The sequence below is a fragment of the Sminthopsis crassicaudata genome, chromosome 5, assembly GCF_048593235.1.
Source record: "Sminthopsis crassicaudata isolate SCR6 chromosome 5, ASM4859323v1, whole genome shotgun sequence".
NCBI classification, from domain to species: domain Eukaryota; kingdom Metazoa; phylum Chordata; class Mammalia; order Dasyuromorphia; family Dasyuridae; genus Sminthopsis; species Sminthopsis crassicaudata.
In genome coordinates this window covers 216312360-216331303 of record NC_133621.1, presented here as the reverse complement: position 1 = coordinate 216331303, position 18944 = coordinate 216312360, and the positions used below count along the sequence as shown (strand labels likewise).

At 33.8% G+C, this 18944-nt stretch overlaps 1 protein-coding gene across 1 annotated transcript in view; it reads right to left on the bottom strand.

Moving 5' to 3' along the window:
* Positions 1 to 7525: 7525 nt before the first annotated feature.
* Positions 7526 to 18944, bottom strand: part of LRIG3 (leucine rich repeats and immunoglobulin like domains 3) — a 57107-nt gene continuing 45688 nt past the window's right edge. Inside the window, 7 exon segments of the mRNA XM_074269812.1 lie at positions 7526 to 9239; positions 10747 to 11022; positions 11132 to 11275; positions 12879 to 13034; positions 13958 to 14410; positions 15821 to 16102; positions 16966 to 17286. Of these exon segments, the coding sequence (XP_074125913.1) occupies positions 9010 to 9239; positions 10747 to 11022; positions 11132 to 11275; positions 12879 to 13034; positions 13958 to 14410; positions 15821 to 16102; positions 16966 to 17286 (1862 nt within the window). The 3' untranslated portion in view covers positions 7526 to 9009.

Below are 18944 nucleotides of genomic sequence, written 5' to 3'. Positions count from 1 at the left end.
TCTTTCCTGAAAATTTCCCTTACGAAAAGTCTGTTCTCCATAGTCAAGGATGCTTTTACTTTGAGGTATTTCTCCTTCATCTGTCACTTTCACATCTAGGCTATCTGTTTTCCAGTTGAATTCAACATATTTCTATCCCAAAGATTCTATGTGTGTATGCATATGTTTGTGAATACATATCTATCCTTGGTTCAGAAAAAGTTAAGTTTGTGATATGTCTACTATACCCTTTCCCTACTCCAACTACCAAGTGTGTAGACTCTTCTTCTGGTTCATTCCAGTTATGAGAAATAGCTCCCATCACATCTTTATTCTTCACTGCATATCATTTAGTCTTCCTTGTATATTCTTTTCCCCCCCCCCAGTATGTACTCTTTTTTTCTTAACATTATTAGGGAGGGAAAAAAGAAAGGCTGAATCAAGGTGGTAGGAAAAGGTAGGGCTTTTCCTGAGCTCTCCCACGATTCTCCTCCAAGTTAGCTATAAAAATATAGTCTAGAATGACCCACAAAAGGATGGGATTTAACAATTTTCCAGCCCAAGACAACTTAGAAGGTCAGCAGGTGAAAACTGAGTACAATACAGTGTAGATTGGCAGAACCTGTACCAGAAAACCAGCAGCAGACCTTGAGGGCAACTAAAAGAGCAGCAGAAAGTTTTCAGATCTCTCAGCTGACAGAAAATAAGTGGAGGATGATTTTACTCTTAGGCATTTCTCCTTCATCTGTCACTTTCACGTCTAGGCTTCCTCTTCTGTTGTCTGCTCAGAAGAATATAAGAGGAGTCCCTTTGCTGGCACTGGATCCTAGACTCAATTCCATTACTTATATGTAGATTCAGATCACAATTTTTGATTGGAGTCTAAGAGTAAAGAGAAGCAGTAGCATACCAGATATTGGGGCTTCAGGGGATAAGAGACCCTGATCAAAGTTCCAGAGAGCAAAAGAAAGCTTGTAGTCATTCACAGACAAGGACATAGACCAACAGAGTAGTAAAAACACCTCTCCTTAGATCATACAACCTTGGGAGAACTGAAAACTTACAGACCCCCCAGAATGAGAGGGTAAAACTGAAATTGAAAGAATACACTATTCACCTTCTAAAAGATATCGCAAAAATAAAACTCACAGGAATATTATAGTCAAATTCCAGAGTTCCCAGGTCAAAAATAAAACTCACAGGAATATTATAGTCAAATTAAAAAAATATATATATATATATATATATATATATATATATATATATATATATATATATATATTTATTTATTTATTTATAAAATCCTTCAAGAGAAAAAAATAAACATTCAATGAATTTTCAAGAAATCCTAATGTAGTTGAATCTTAATCTCATCAAAATTGCTAAAAAAGCAAATAATACATACACTCAGTTGAGTGTAGAAATCTTTCTTACCCATATAGATATAGATAAGTAAAAAAAAAAAGCAGTAGGGAAAGAGGGGATATCAATAGAAGGGAGGCAGAATGGGGAAAGTATTAATAAGAAGCAAAATATTTGAAGATGGACAGGATGAAAGGAAAGAAAAAGAGAGTAAGTTAAACAATGGGAAAATAGGATGGAGGAAAATACATAATAATAATTATGAAAAAATACAACAAGTTTCACTCACAAAGGCCTCATTTCTCAAATATATAAAGAATGGAGTCAAATTTATAAATCTAGTATTATTAACCAATTGATAAATGGTCAAGGTATATGAATAGGCAATTTTCAGATAAAGATTTCTTTAATCAAAAGAAAAAAATGTTCTAAACAGTATTGATTAGTGAACTTTAAGTTAAAACAACTCTGAGCACTACCACCCCACATCTATCATATTGGCTAATAAGATCAAAAAATAAAATGGTAAAGGCTAGATGGTATGTGTAAAAATTGGAACACTGATGCATTGCTAATGTAATTGTACAATTCTAACCAATTCTAAAGAGCAATTTGAAGTTGTGCCCATGGCTATAAAACCATGCATACCCTTTAATCCAACAATACCATTACTAGGTCTAGATCCCAAAGAGATAAAACAAAATGAAAAATACTTATATGTACACAAATATTCACAGCAAATTAAAGGTTTTAGTGGTGGCAAAGGATTAGAAATTTTGGTTGAACAGGTTGTGGTATATTATTATGATGGAATTGTATTGTTCTATAAGAAAAAATTAGGAGGATGCTTTCAGAAAAACCTGGAAAGACTTGCATGAACTGATACAAAGGGAAATGAGAAGAATCAGGAGAACAGTGTACACAGGAACAGCCATAGTGCACAATGATCAACTTTGAATGACTGGTGATTCTCAATGATATAAGCCAAGAACATTTTTCAGGATTTATCATGAAAAATGCTATTATCTCCAAAGAAAGAACTGATGATTTTTGAATGCAGTCAGAAGGAATGCTTTTTTTTTTTTAAGTTCATTTTGGTTTTTTTGGTCTCTGTTTTCTTACACAATATGATCAATATAGGAATATATTTTGCACAGCATCACAGGTATAACATGAGGAATTGCTCACCTTCTCAGTGAAGAAGTTGATAGTCAAAGAATTTGGAACTCAGAATTTAAAGAATAAATAAATATTAAGATTATTTTATCTTATAATTGGGAAAATAAAATATTATTCAAAAATAAAATACTGGGAGATATATTTTTTGAATTTTAGAACATCATAATCCAGAACAGATGATTAATAACTTGAATGAGAAATTAGCATATGTGGAACAGTGAAAAGAATACTCAACATGGAATCAGAGGGGCATCTAGATGGTGCACTGGATAGAGCACCAGCCCTGAAGTTAAGAGGACCTAAGTTCAAATCTGGCCTCAGAACTTAACACTTTCTAGCTATGTGATCCTGGGCAAGTCACTTTAACCCCAATTGCCTCAGCAAAAACAAAACAAAACAAAAAATGGAATCAGATGATATGGCTTCAAATCCTAGCTCTATAACTGATTTCTGGTATGAAGCTGAGCAAGACAAGGATATTTTGAACTTTAGAGAGATGAAAAAAATTAAAACAAACATACAATCAAAAAAAAAAAAAAAGACACCTATGTCCCAGTTTGTTGTCAAGATTATAAATGTGGAGCTGGAAGAAATCTTTAGATGTCATCTTCCCAGGACAGCCTCTAAGTTTTAGAAATGAGGAACCCAAGGCTGAGAGAAGCAAAATAGTTAGTTCATACTATAACTTTAACTCAGGCATTAAATTTCTCTCAGCCCTAGTTCATCTCTAAAACTCAGGGTTGAACTGCTTGACTGCTAATACCTTTTCCAACCAACAAAACAAGCATGCACCATATTCTGTCATGTATTTTCTAAATTACAAAGCACTATATATCTCATAACAATATGAGCACATATTATGATCAGCATCTACCAAGATGAAATTTAATAATTATATTTCTGTACTTCAGTAACATTTTTAAAAATTAAACATACAGATACAAAAGAAAGGAGCCATCACTATAAAACAACAGCTGAGAGAAGTAAAGATAAACCTCAGACATTTATTTGGTTGAAGGCAAACTCAACCCTGAGTCAACAATATGATATGGCTGCCCAAAAAGTGGACTGAGCTTTCCTTAAATGAACAAAATTTATGGATCCAGTAATATTTCACATTAGACAGATAATATCACGAATATTGCATGTTGGTAGATGACAAAATTCATAAAGGACAATGAGTAAAGTCAAAAGAGCTTTGGATCTGGAGTCAAATATAGTAGTCTTAAATTCTGGTTGTTCATTGTTTGGGCAATCTCAGAATAATGACAACCTCTCAGTATTACTGTCCTTTTATTTCTTTTTTTTTCCCCCTAAGGCTGGGGTTAAGTGACTTGCCCAGGGTCACACAGCTAAGGAAGTGTTAAGTGTCTGAGATCAGATCCGAAATTGGGTCCTCCTGAATTCAAGGCTGGTCCAAGGCTCTATCCACTGCACCACCTAGCTGCCCCCTTTTATTTCTAAAATGAAGAAATTAAATTTGATTTCTATAATCACTTACAAGCTTCAAATGAATGTCTAGGTCTATATAGACTTAAAGTTCTTCCAATTTCAGAAGAGCTCAAAAAAAATGTTTGTACTCTTCTACTACAGGCTCATGGTCACACAAAAATGAGATGCATAAAGATGCAAAAGCTAAAATGATTAAAGTAGTGAACAACTTTGATAAATAAATTATAGAATTGAATGCAGAAACTTTCCATTTTTGCTTTTGCATGCCCAGAGTCAAACAAGTCACCTGGTACATAGTAGATACTGACTAAAATCTTATTGAATAAAATAAATTAACATAGAATTGAGTATTCCATTCTTGGCATCACCGACTCTAATATCAGGTTCTTAAAACTTTAAAAAATAGAGAATGAAAGAAATATTGTTTTTGTAATTTATGGCTTGACAGTGGGTATAGTTGTCAGAAAGTGGATACATTTCAATCCACAATATGTTACTTTAATCCATCCTTTCATGAGTCAAAGAACAAACTCTCATGCTTTTTAAAAAGCAAAACTTTTAATCCAAACTAGAATACTATTCAGATATCAAAACTGACATAAATCTCTAAGTAGTAGAAAAATTGCCATTGAGACAATTTAATAAAACATGAGTAAACTTATCCTCCAGGAAAAAAAAAAATTTATACATTGAGCTACCCATGAAGCAATACAGACCATAATATATAATTCTGAGAAGTTTTTAAACTTGGTTAAAAACAAGAGTGAGAGGCAGTGTTCTGAAATGGGTAGGGAAATGGCATCACAGTCAGAAAGAACTGAGTTCAAGTCCTTTTTGCAACACCATATAACTATATTACTTTTATCTTCTCAGTTCCTCCTGGAACTAAGATCATAAAAAACTAAGTCATTAAAAAAAAGTACCAATCTGGTTGATTAGAAGTTTCTTCTTTGGAAGTTTCTGATAACAATGAAAAAATAATCCTCCTCCTCACCTCTATGAAAACAAATAAACAAAAAAGTACCCAACCCATAACCCAAGAGTAAAATTCATGCGCATAAATGGTCATACATAAATATGTTAAAACAAAAACCCCTATATTTTGCTTCAGGAATATTCTTCAGCTTATTTGACTTTTGGAGAGGTAAATACTGGTAGAAAGATATTTTTAAAGTGTATTAAAATATTATAAAAGTCTCTATAAAAAGATAAAAATTATTTAATTAAGTAAGGAACTGTATACTCCTTTGAAGCTTGTATTTTTTTTTTGGCAGAACACTATGTAGCTCAATGTGCTGACAGAATGCTGCCTAAAATGATTTTTTAAAGGTCTAACTTATCCCATTATGGGATTCCACACACTGCTGATCATAGGAATGTGAACTGAGAGAACAAAGAGTTTACAGCTGTGTTCAGACTTACAGATTGCTAGTTGGAAGGAAACTTAGAGAACAATTTTTCAAATCTCCTCCTTTAACTAAGTCTCTTCCTAGTGTCTATTATGTCCCAGCCAGAGATGGGACATGACTTAGCCAAGATCATAGAACTAGTAAATGGTGGCAACATTTCCCTGAGGTGCCACAACCACTAAACAAGTAGAACATTACTTCATATAGCACTATGTTTAAAAATTGTCTATTTCTCCAGACTATAAGAATGAAACAGCTATGTGAGCTTTGATCTTCGAGGGAAAAAAGAGGGCATAAATCATCACTATCTTGAAAGGTAAATTTGAATATGCAGTCTTGGAAAAATAGCTGAGAAAAAAATGATAAATTGATCACAGATATTTGCTTTTTTAAATAAAAAAAACATTAGAATTAAAAATGTAGTTTCCTCTAACATATTAAAAAAAACTACCTTGATTTATCAGATAAAATTAGTACTTTGTAATGTTTTCCTATACAGTACAGAGAATATATTAATGCAGAAACCACATAGAGATAATAAATAGAGGCCAGAGTTGAGCAGGCAAATAGGCTATATTACTGCTTTTGGGAAACAGAAAAGTTATTTTAATGACCTCAAAAATTTCCCTGAGACAAAGGCACATCTTTCAAATACCAAAATTCTTCTGCTTTTACATTACCTAAAATTCATGTTACATGTCTCTAAATAACTCTCTCTATAGTTTTGAAATAATTTAAATTGAGAAGCACTCAAAGGCAATAGAAAGGCTCAAGGGTGGGTGTCAGCAGGCTGCATGTAACACGTTACAAATGAGGAATTAAATCTAATAAATAGTAGAAAGGATTTTGTCAAAAAAGCACACAGACAAAAATTATGGGCTGATCATGTGGTGGGAGCAAGGGATAACACATAAATTATCTGATTGTATCCTTTTCATGTCAGAGAATACATGAGATGCCTCAGAATATTGGGTAGATTACCTTGGGTAAACTTATGAGAAGACATGGGCAAGAGCTACACAGGAAAGGCAGGCATCATGATTCTGAATCAAGTGATCAGAAATTTTACCTTTATTAATAAGGACACCGATTTGAGTGTGGGTTTGATACCAAAATAGAGAAATGTTCTTTTTTCCTCATCAATGTGATCTATGATATAAAGAGAAAGTAAAGGATGTGTAACATATCCATCAAGGTGACTTAATTGATCTTATGTGAAATACATACATTTTTTAAAAAAAGAGAATACTCCATTTAGTACACTCAATAAGGTTCAAATTGAATGGTCAATTTACTTGATATATGTGTACAATTAAAATCCATAGTATTTTAGGAATCTACTTTCAGTTATGGATCACATGGAAAATCTTGATTAATAATTCCATTTGAACTTCTAAAATTAAAAATCTTATAAATAACAAGGCCAAATGCATTTTCCTAATCTTATTCTAGATTCCTTGTGTTATCATTGATCCAAATGTTTAAAAATGTGTAAGCAAGGAGTCATAATTGTATTAATTTAGAGGACAAATCTAATTTTTAAATTTCATGCATTGTGGAATTAAATTTTTGTTTAAATCTGGAATTCATATTTCACAATGCAATTCATACTCATGGAATAATGCCCCTACTAATGTCTGTTATCACATCTGGAAATAATAAAGACAAATTAATAGCAATATTTAGAAATCTAGAAATATGATAAGTTGAAGCATATAAAATCCATTCTCTGCATTTGGTCTCTGGTGGGTTAAAGAAGGATCAACTTCCTGTCTTACTATTCTAGTGTCTAAATAAAAAGGGGAAGGTTATATTGCAATCTGGGTGCCAGGTTTCTGGCTTACAAAGAACAAAGTTCTAAAATTCAGATATATTCAGCAGGGAAGCCTTTTGCTTCCAACTTTTCCTCTGAAAAGAAATTGTAATGATGTGAACTAGACCAGCAGCTGCTTTCCATTTAGTTTCAAAGAAACCTGACAAGTATATAAATTTGCACCTTCAAAGTACTAAGGCCTAAAAATGTGCATGTGCTATACTAGTAACTTTTTTTTGGAATTAATATTATTAGACCTTTGTCAAGAGGTTTGATTTTTAAACTTTAAAAAACCACCAAGAATTTACCAAACAAAAACAAAAATCATGGGTTTTGGAATTATCAAATTTAATGAGTTGCTTCCTTTAACTATTTCCACCTATTGAAATTTATTTTGTAAAACAAAGAATTACATTCATTTTTCATGTGTAGTCGCCTTTTCCCATTCCCACATCCAAATACTTGTTGTTCAGTAATGTATAATTCTTCATGACACCATTTAAGATTTTCTTAAATGTTTGCCATTTCCTTCTCTAGTTCATTTTACAGATGAAGAAACTGAGGCAAACAGTGTAAGTGACTTCATCAGGGTGACACAGGTACTAAATTGAACTCAGGAAGATGAGTCTTCCTGACATCAGCTCCATTAATAGAAACCAAATATTTTAAAACCATTTTCCTTGATTTGTTAACTGAAACTTCTGATAGTTTTAAGTATTACAGTTGGTATTTGGTTTTCAGCATAAGTATTCTATAAGCAACATTTCTCCTCAGAATTCTAGTAAACCATGAAAAATCCTTTGGTGGATGTGCAATTGTAGAATCATCCAGATACAACATCTCATTTAATAGATAACATAATCATTTAGAAGAGGGAACTAGATGGCACATGGGGTGATAGAAAGTACTGTGTCTGGAGTAAAAGAGAATTAAAAGTTCCAATCTGATTTCATACATTTTTGAGTATGACCCTGGGCAAATCTGTCTCAGTTATCTCATCTGTAAAATAGGGATAAAAAAGAAAGAAATGCAACACATGACCACTGTCCCCTCTCCAGATGTATATGGATGATGAATGTAAAAGTGCTTTTGAAAAAGTAAAAAAATTGAACAATGCAAAATATTGGGGTACAGCTTAAACTGTGGCATAAATGCATTGGTGGAATAGCAAAGTGCTTTTGGCCATTTCTGCTGTATTACTACATACCCTTCATCAATAAACATTGAACATGTACATTTAGAGACTCATTAATGAAACAAATATATTCATTCATTTGTGAGATGCAAAATATTTAGGATAAAAATTGGTAAGTTTTAAAGATTTAAGTTAAAAACCAAATTTTTTATGATTAACTACATCTGCATGGACTTTGGGACACATAGACCCATACTTAATTACATCTCCTGTGTAGAGGAAAAAAAAATTGAGCCACCTCTATTCCAAGAAGGAAGAAGACTGTGCTATTTTTTTTAAAGGGTTTAGTATTCATTTTCAATAAAAAAGAAATCTGGCATTATAAAAATACATAAAATAGTCATGATATTTATACCATTAATTTACAAAAGATACAATTCTGCATAAAACAAAGCTATAAAATAGTTTAAAATGATATTTTATATGAAAGTTATTCCCTGTATAAAATTTTATAACATTTTGGCAGTTTTTAGAATTTGTATAAATAGGCATCTTGGGGTGTCCTTTAAAAATTCAGTTTCCTTTAGTCTTAGGATTTTCTTTCTTTTAAATAAAAGTCTGCTTGAGGTAGTATGTTTAAAGATTTCTTTGGTTCCACTCAATAGTTAATACCAGTGCAGCTATGTATCCAGGTTACAAGACTGAAAAGTAGGAGTCCTATAGCCTTCCAAGACCTGTTTATAGGTATGCGTGTGATTTTCTCCTTGAAAAATTGTCCTCTCTCTCTCATCTTCTTCTAATTCAGAATAATAGTCTTGAGAGTCATGAGGGTTCATATGTAAAGTTTTTGGCTGTCCACAGCTTGAAAAAGCATCCAGCTGAGGCTTCCCAAGAGGCTTTCCAAATGTTCCTGTAACAAAGAACACATATCAACAAAAATGATTATTATAATAAATTGCAATGCTGATGCAATGTAGCTCTGAACTCTATGACCTCAGAAGAATCAAAATTGTGAAAGACCTAAAGAGAAATGAAAATGTATGTATTCATGTACAACAGATTACCAATATTGTCTTATATTCTAAAAGTGCTATTAAAAGGCGGCTTCAGGAGCAGCTAGGTGATGCAGTGGATAGAGGAGGACCTGAGTTCAAATCTGACCTCAGACACTTAACATTTCCTAGCTATGTGACCTTTGGCAAGTCACTTAAGTCCAATTGCTTGAAAACACACATACACATACACACAATAAAAGGCAGCTTCAAGGATGAAGAGATGGGATAATTAAGTATCAAGAATGAGACTAGGTAAAAAGCCTAAATGCTAGACTAGTATCCTTAAAATATGGAAAGGGGTGAGCAGAAGGCAAGATAGAGTGAGGAACCTGGAGTGTTTGGCATCTGGATGGGTGGATGGAGTGTTTAATAAATGAAATCCTAGATTTACCTACATAACTTACATTTATATAGCACTTTAAGGTTTAAACATAAAAATATTTAAATTTTTTAAGGTCCCTAAACTCTTAAACAGAAATTTTCAATGACTATCTCTGGTGTGTTTAATCCCCTAGTAGACATACAATATGAGTGGGGTAACTTATATAGTGGAATTTAGGAAATTAAGTGTTTTCCATTCTTCTTTATTCCTATCCACTCAATAAATGCATTCATCCATTGTCATCTCTCATCTTCCAGTCATATTTGATTAAACAAAAAATACCCAAACCTATATCTTATTGCCTTGCAATTGCTGGCATTCAACTATGATGATCTTTTCTGCCAGAAGAGAATCAAATTCTTCTTGCTAGGTAGACCCGTTGTTTCCTATCCTTCTTCTGTGGGTTCAGTTATTAGCTACTAGACATCCCAAACCACAGTAATGCTGTATACTCAGCTCCACCCCAAAGTATTTTGTAGCCCAAAACCACTTTTTCCACATGGCTGATGGGCTGAGCTTGTATGCCACTCCCTGAACACTCATCTCTTTGGGGCTACCACACACAGTGCTTCCCAGAAAGCTCCTAAAAGCAATCTCTCAAATCTAGATTAAGTGCATAACAAAGTAAAAAAAAATTCCTCTTCTTTGAATATCCCTAAAAGAACATTTACACTATCACAAATTTACTTCTCCATAAGAAAAAGCATGATATAGTAAAAGCCACGCTATATATACTATTAGAATCCTGGTTCTTCCTCACACTACCTTTATGACTTTGCACAAGTCACTTAAATTCCTAGAACCTCAATTTCCCTAACTGTTAAATGAGTAGTTTGAATTAGATGACCTCTAAAAGTACATTCCAATTTTAAATATGTCATCCTTTTTCACAAATTTGGCATCTAAATTTTCTACTGTATTTATGCGCTATAAGCTGGGGGCTTGCTTTTCTGATAACTTAAGTCAACTAAGAAACTCACCCATAAAAGCATTACTGGATGCAGTAGATGATGGTTCTTGGATTACATTAAAATCCACAGTATTTTTGTTCTGAGACAAGCTTTTGATCCCCGGTCCTTCATTTTGAATGTAGATGGAGTTGATTAATTTACTCATAGAAGATGGCATTCCAACACTACTTATATCTTGCTCACAGGATTCCTCTGATGGATGTGAACATGGGTAGCAGTCTTTTTTCTTTATGTAAGTAGATTCATAATGATCTAAGCAGGCAGTCCTTGGGTCGGGGCTACAACCTTTTTATATGTTAAAAAAAAAAGAAAAAAACAAGAGTAATGTCAATTCTAGAAATTCCACTGGGAACCATGACAGTTCAATCTCTATTCAAGCTACAAATCTACATACCTGGGCGGTAGGTATCAAAAGAGTCAGAGCCATAGACAGTCCCCTTCAGATACACAGTGCCTGTTGTTCCCAGGTAGTGGCATAAGAATGGATCTGTGACACCCTCCATGTCTGTCTCACTGCTATTATCCATATGACAAGTGCCTTGAAATCAAAAAGAAATATATCATTGTCAAAATAGCTATCATTTATATAGTATCTGCTATGTGTTAGTCACTGTGTTTCATGCTTTACAATCTTCACAATGATCTCATTTTCACACCACTCTGTGATGTAATGCTATTATTATCGCCATTTTACAGATGAGGAAACTGAGGCAAAAAAGTTTAAGTGAGTTACGTGCCCAGGATCACACATCTCATGAGTGGTTGTGGTCAGATTTGAACTCATCAAGTTTCCAACTTCAGCCTTGGCATTCTATCTACTGCATCACACAAATAAATCACTTAACAACAAATTAATATTTTCCTATTTGCGTTCTCTCCCATCCTCCAATAATAGAACATTTTGTTTAGGTCATTATAAATAACACTTCTACTGCATCATTGGGGCAAATTTATGACCACTTCTTAAGGCCAAAGAAGGTTAGGGAAGTTACCATTGACCTCCAGTTAAGTGATTTGTCTGAGGTCACTGATTATGGGGGATAGTAACCAGATCACCTTACTTCAGAGCCATTGTAAAACCCTGTTTCCTTTGAAGAAAGCAGAGTTAGGAATATGGAAATATGTTTTAAAGAATTGCATATGTTTCACTTATATCAGATTGCTAGCTGTCTTTGGGAGGAGAGTGATGGGGAGAGAGGGAGAAAATTTTGGAATACAAAGTTTTGCAAAGGTGAATGTTGAAAATTATCTTTGCATGTATCTGAAAAAATAAAATACTACTTTAAAAAGGGTTAAAAAAAAGAAATCTGAGTCAGAATTAGTTTTTTTCATACTAAAAGAATGATACTAATTCAGTGATTTAGTAAGGGGGTTGATAATTATCACTATTTTCTCTAAAATAAAATATAAAGTACTGGGTTTGGCACATATAATCTTTTCCAGTGTGGCCCCAGCTTATCTCTCTAGACCTATTACTCATTCCACTTCACTCATTCTGTGGTCTAGCCAAATTTGCCATCCTTGACACACAAAACTGCGTCTCCTATCTCTGTGTCTGTGTATAATCTGTTCCTTAAATTTCAAATTCATTACCTCCTTGCCTCTGTCTCTTATCATTCCTAGTTTCCTTGAGAGTTCAACTGAAGTAACGTCCAACATGACTCCTTTTGGGATATACAGAGTTATTAATGTCTCCACTTCTCTAAAAGGAACTTGCATTTGTGGGGTATGTATTTTGTATTTATTTATATGTATACACACTATCTTCTTCTAAAGAACAGTAACTCCTTGAGGGATGGGATTTCATTTTTTAAATTCCCAGTGCTTACTAGAAAACAAGTATTTAATACATGTTTAGAAACTGGTACTCTCATTTAAATGACCAATAGAATATGGTCATAGCCTAAAAAAAATTTAATTTTATAAAAGTAGGGATTCTTAGTGTTGCATGAAGGACCTCAAATTCACTAAGTACTTGTTTTGGTGTACATGGACACAATGAAATATTTCCTAATAGTGGAGAAAGCAAGATTACGTAACTCAGCTTTACACCAATGACCTTGGGCTGGATACTAAATTTCTGTGCATCAATGCTTGGTAAAGCACTTAGTCTGACATCCATTTTTATTTCAAATACCTACCATTATTGTCACGTTGTAAAAGATAGCCACCTCCTGAAGAAGTGATAAATTGGTGATGGCTTCCATTTTCTGATGAGCCATACCCATCCTGTCTTTCAGCTAATGTTCCCTGGGATGACAAATAACTTGGGATATCAGCTGGAAGATTTGTTTCATCTGTGATTAAGAAAAAAACAGAATGGACTAAAATATATATATATATATATATTATATAACATCATAATATTATACATAATTATATCAATAATTACATTATAAATAACACAATATCTAAAATAGCAAACACTGTTACAATACATGTTAACTTCTTTCTGAACAATGGTCAATATTATAATAATTCCTACACTTTTGAATATATGCCTAATGAAATAAGAACTGAGTTCTAACAAAACTGGCTTAGATCAAGTAATTTTCTCTTGAACAAGATAATGGGCTGTTATTTAGAGAATAGAATATGTTTTAAAAGTTAACCTTGGATTATCTCATCTAATTTTAGAGTCCTTTTCCTGAAAAAATGCTAAATCAGATCAAGATTTTCCTTTCCACACAACATAAACTAACATTACAAGTCTTAGATATACAATAAGCCAAATTAAATCCCCACAAGCAAAGACCACAAAGAGTCTGATAAAATACCTTAAGTATATAACACACACACACACACACACACGTGTGTGTGTGTGTAGATAGGTGTATGTGTGTGCGTGTGTGCGTGTGTGTGTGTGTGTGTGCATGTATGTAGAAAGAGAGAAAAAGAGAGGGGGAGAAAGAGAGACTGAGACTTTTCTACATTCTGATACCAATGGTGAAAAATTATATATTATGCTGTATTTCAATGTGTGATTTGAAATGTACATTTAAGCCAAAGAAAAAATTCATTTTGGGCTTGGGGTAGGGCAAAGAATAATGATAGTGATGCTATTTTTCACTGGTCATATTTCTACAGACTGAAACAAATGAGTCACCCTTCTGACTGAATGAGACATAGAGATACACAAATATGTTGGGAGGAGAAAATTACTCCTGAACCACAAAAACACATGACTTTTATACCTGGTGCCAAGATTCTATTTACACACCTGTGTTTGTAATGCTGCAATCTTCATTTCTCCTCCTTGTGTGGTATATGATGACCACCCACACTAAGGAAGTGCCCACCACACAGCAAACCACTGCTATGATCACAACTCCCACGGTGGCCCATCCATCATCATCTAATGATGGGGCAGCATTCTGGGGAGAATCACAGGTGGGAGTGGGGATTACACTAAGACGAACGTTCCCTCTTTCAGTTCCAAGTGTGTTAGACATTTCACAAGTGTACTTCCCAGCATCCTCCATATCTGTGTCCACGATGATCAATAGCTGATTTCCCGCAGCAAAAAAATGTCGTTCTGTTACAATCAGAGGACTGTCATCTTTAGTCCAATTCAACTTGGGTGGGGGACTACCACCAGCAATGCACTGTAAGACGGCCGTCTCCCCTTTAGTCACAGTTCGATCCAATAACGGTCGCAGAAATGATGGAGTTTCTGAAATGATATTGGTTTTATTTTTTTTCCAGTATCTCAACTTATATATGTGATATATATATATATATCACTTATATATATATCACTAAATCTAGTAAGATAATTTATTTTAAGGTAAAATTTGAATTTTGTAACATTCAACAGCTAAAGAATTTTCTTTTAGATTCTTATTTCTATCTGAAAGTAAATGGCATTTGTTGTCATATTTTCTTTTTCATCCACTAGTGTTCCTTAACTAGGCTAACATGTATGGAGATAGACTATTTAGTCAACTTCTATGTTCCAACTCAATTTTGTTGTATTTTGTTTTGTTTTTATTCTACAGCAAAGGAAATTGCAACAAAGCTAAAGCAAAATCTTTTTAATATTTAAATTAAGATGTTTAGAAAAATAAATTAATATTATATTTGCTGTTTAATCTAAGTAGTCAGTTTTTTACATGGAAACTTTTTCTGAACAGATCTTATAAGAAAATACTGATAATCTTTTTTCATGGTACTGAAAATAAATTCTTAAAACCAACTATCTGATTTGGGATTATTGTAGTTACCTCTTCTAGAGCTATTTCTCTAGACAATTATCTTTTGTTCATAATTTACAGTACTATTTCTCTGTCAATATATGTTGGAAGTGAGCTTTACATCCAGGTTTTTCCCATTCCCAGACAGGCTCTCTAGTCATGCTGCTTCTCATGAGCTAAAATAATATTATTAATAAAAGCAGTTGACATTTGCATAGTTCTTTAAAGCTTAGAAAGTATTTTGCCTTAAAGAGAAGAAAAAAAAAGGACTATTTAATTCCATATTGGTTCCCACAACAGTATGTAAAGAAGAAAAAGAGTAGCCAGAGTTTTTTAATAATATGCTTTTAGTTCTTCAATCATTTCATTTGCGTCCAATTCTCCACAAACCCATTTGGGTTTTCTTGACAAATATAATGGAATGATTTGCTATTTCCTTTTCCAGCTCATTTTACAAAAAAGGAAACTGAGACAAACAGAGTTAAATAACTTGCCCATTCAGTTAGTTAAGCATCTGAGGCCAGATTTGAAATCATAAAGAAGAGTCTTCCCAAACTTCAAGCCTAGTGCTCTATCAACTATGGTATCTAGCTGCCCCTACTTTTAGTTATTAGGTAACCTACTTTAACCTAGAGTTAACCTGTTTTCATTATGCAAAGTCAAATACAACACAGATTATTTTAAGAGACTGCACAGCACTTAGAACAAAAGAAAAAAGGTGGGAGCAAGTCTCCTTCCATCACACAGCCCTTTAAAATGGGTAGCACACTACCCTAAACTTTTCATCTGAGTCAACCTCAAGGACTCTTTGGGAAACATCCAGTATACTGTAACTCTGTACCTGCTTAGTCCCAAACCCTCTGGCTTTAGAATCTTAAGGTTTAACTCACCCAAAACAGTCAATGTTGCATTTGCTGATATACTCCCAGCACTATTTTGGGCAGTACAGCTATAAACACCAACATCCTCTATTTTTACATCCACAATAAAGAATACATCATCCTCTGGCATGACATGCATGCGTCTTTCTCGAGCTGCTGGAAAGTCTGTGCCACCATCTTTCTGCCAAGCAATCTGTGGGGCTGGGTGGCCAATGGCAGCACATTCTAAACGGGCCATTGCTCCAGCCCGAACTGTAAGGTCCATGGGTATCTTGGTAAATGAAGGAAGCACTAAAATCAGAAAGGCATATGTTAGTACCTTAGCCATCCTTGTAATTACTCCACCTTACAATCTGATCTTGTTTGCCTAATTTTAAAGCAGCTTTACACAGTTTATTTCCTTTGGTTCTCAAAATAGCCCTGTGATATAGTCAAGGTAGATAAAAATTATCTCCATTTTAGAGATGGAAAGAACTATGCTCAGCAGAGTTAAGTGACTGATTCTGTTACATGGCTAGTAAGAAGTAGAAAGTAAATTCAGGTCTTCTGATTCCCTCATTTAAAATTATTTCAGATATTTCCATTTAAAGGACACTTGGACCGTTTATTTGGCCCTAAATCTAAAGGTCATATGTGGAGGTTGCAAAGAGAAAAAACTTAGATTCAATATAAGGAAAAATTTCCTAACAATTAAAGATACTAAAAAAGTAGAATGGATGGCCTTAGGATGTTCCCATTGCAAGAAGTCTTCAAGAGAAGTTTGTATGAGCCTTTGCTGGAGAAATAATTCTCAGTTGAGGACAAGTTGAATTAGATGACCTTTGAAGGTCCTTCCAAATCTGTGATTCTGTCATTTGATTCTTAAGGTTCCTTTCAGACCCAAAATGTCATGATTCCATTATGGATCTATTTTTCTTTTCTTAAATTCACAATCTTCCATATAACTGACTACAAAAGATCTATGTAACAAAGCTAACACAAATGGGAACATAATGACCTACAAGAACAAGACACTAAAATGGGAGCATCAGTCATTGAAATCACATTAAGACCCAAGTTGGAAGTAATGACAAAGAAAAGAAAAAGGGAAAAAAGCAGACTTTTCTACAACAATTAGTCTTTTTATATACAAAAGTAAGAAGAGAATTACATACTATTTACAGTTAGCTTGGCTTTGACAGAGTATGATGAACCAAAGTGATTAGAAATGACACACTGGTATTTCCCTTCAGTGGTAAATTGGACATTACGCAGCCGAAGTATGGTAGTGTACTCCATCACTTCACCTCCCTGGGCTCGAAGGTGTGCATAATTTTCCATTTCAGCATCATGGAGCAGTTCATTATCTTTTTTCCAGGCAAATGTCATTGGGGAGTCACTGCTGCTAGCAGCAGAGCAGACAAAACTCAAGTTGGAGCCTTTTATTGCTGACTGGGTCTCTGGCTGGACTGTGATCTGAGGTTTAGGAAAATCATCTATTTTTAAAATAAACAAAGAAGAAACATAAAAATTAATAACATAAGGGTCCAAAGACTATGAACTACTCAAATATGCACATCAAGGAGATATTTTAGACTATATCTTTAAATTCGATCAATGCATCAGCATTCACTAAGTACCTACTATGTGCCATCTATGGGGGAGACAACATGCAAACAAATATACACAAGGTAAATTATATACAGGGTAATCAGAAAACAATTAAAAGAGAAGGTACTAGAATTAAGAGAAGTTGGGAAGGGTTTCCTGTAGAAATGGAATTTTATTTGGGATTTCAAGGAAGCCAGGATCAACAGAATTGAGAAGGGAGAATGCTCTAAGCAATGAGGACAACCATTAAAAAGCTTAGTTGGAGACTGTCTGCTAGAAGTAGATTATGGACTACCATATTTGATTAAGTTCCCTTGAAAGCAGAAGAGATTAGATGTCTTTTTTAATTAGCCAGTCATAATAACTTACATTTATAAAATGCTTTTACATATATGATTGATTTCATTTGATCTTTGCAACAGCTTTTTTTGTTGTTTTTAGAAGGCAGTTAATTGGTACAGTAGATAGAATGGGTCATATTCCTGAGTTCAAATCTGGCCTCAAACACTTACTAGTTGTATGGTCATAGGCCTGTTTGGTCATTTACCCTGTTTGCTTCAGTTTACACTTATATAAAGCTTTTTAATATACATAACATCAATTGGCTCTTACAACAACCTTTGGAGGAAGATATTAATTAATCAATCAATCAGTCAATCAAAAAATATTTCATCCTATGTGCCAGGCATAGTACTATATGCTCTGAGGCACAGTCACACAGCTAGTTAATCTTCAAGGCAGGATCCATTCCCTGACCCACAATTTAGAGCTATGATTCTAGGCCACTGTAGCACTCTTTTCTGATTCTACATGATAAGAGGATGCCATTTTATTGCCATTAGAAAAGACACAGTCAACCCCGGGATACAAATGATTTTACTTATGTAAATAGTTCAGGATTGAGTTTGTCCACTGTAAGCATATTTCTTTCTCATTATTATTCTTCCTTCTTGATTTTTCTAAATTCTGATCCTATCTCTGATAAGTTGATGGTTTGACACATATGGCTGACTGAGAATTAAATCTCATATCAACAAGTAGTCTTATCTAATCTCTGTAAATATAATCTTTCACTTCTTGAGGAAGTAATGTTATTTGGCTTTGTCATGTCTAGTGCTGATTTAGTTATTTATTTATTTTTAAAGAAAGCGTTGATGATCTAGAATCATGACATTTCTATTTACTGTTCTTTGGCTTCCCTTGTTTTGCTTCTCGTTTGCCTCATGGGACATCAGCAATAAAAAGGACATTGGGTCTGATTCTAATCATTTTGTAATCAAGTTAAACTTATGCTAAGTCAATCAACAGGCATATGAAAAAAAGGGAAAAAATATATATATCTTAGCAAGTGTGACTTACATGTCAAATGGAGATAAGTGTCTGCCAAAGGCAAAACTCAGAACATAAAACTTATAAAATCTTACAAGTATGATACACCATTATAAGCAATATTAGCTCACAAAAAAGACATAACAGAGGGTAAAAAGGGTAAAACCAGTTTAAAGAAAGATTGGCAAGACATTCAACTAAGCAAATCATTTTA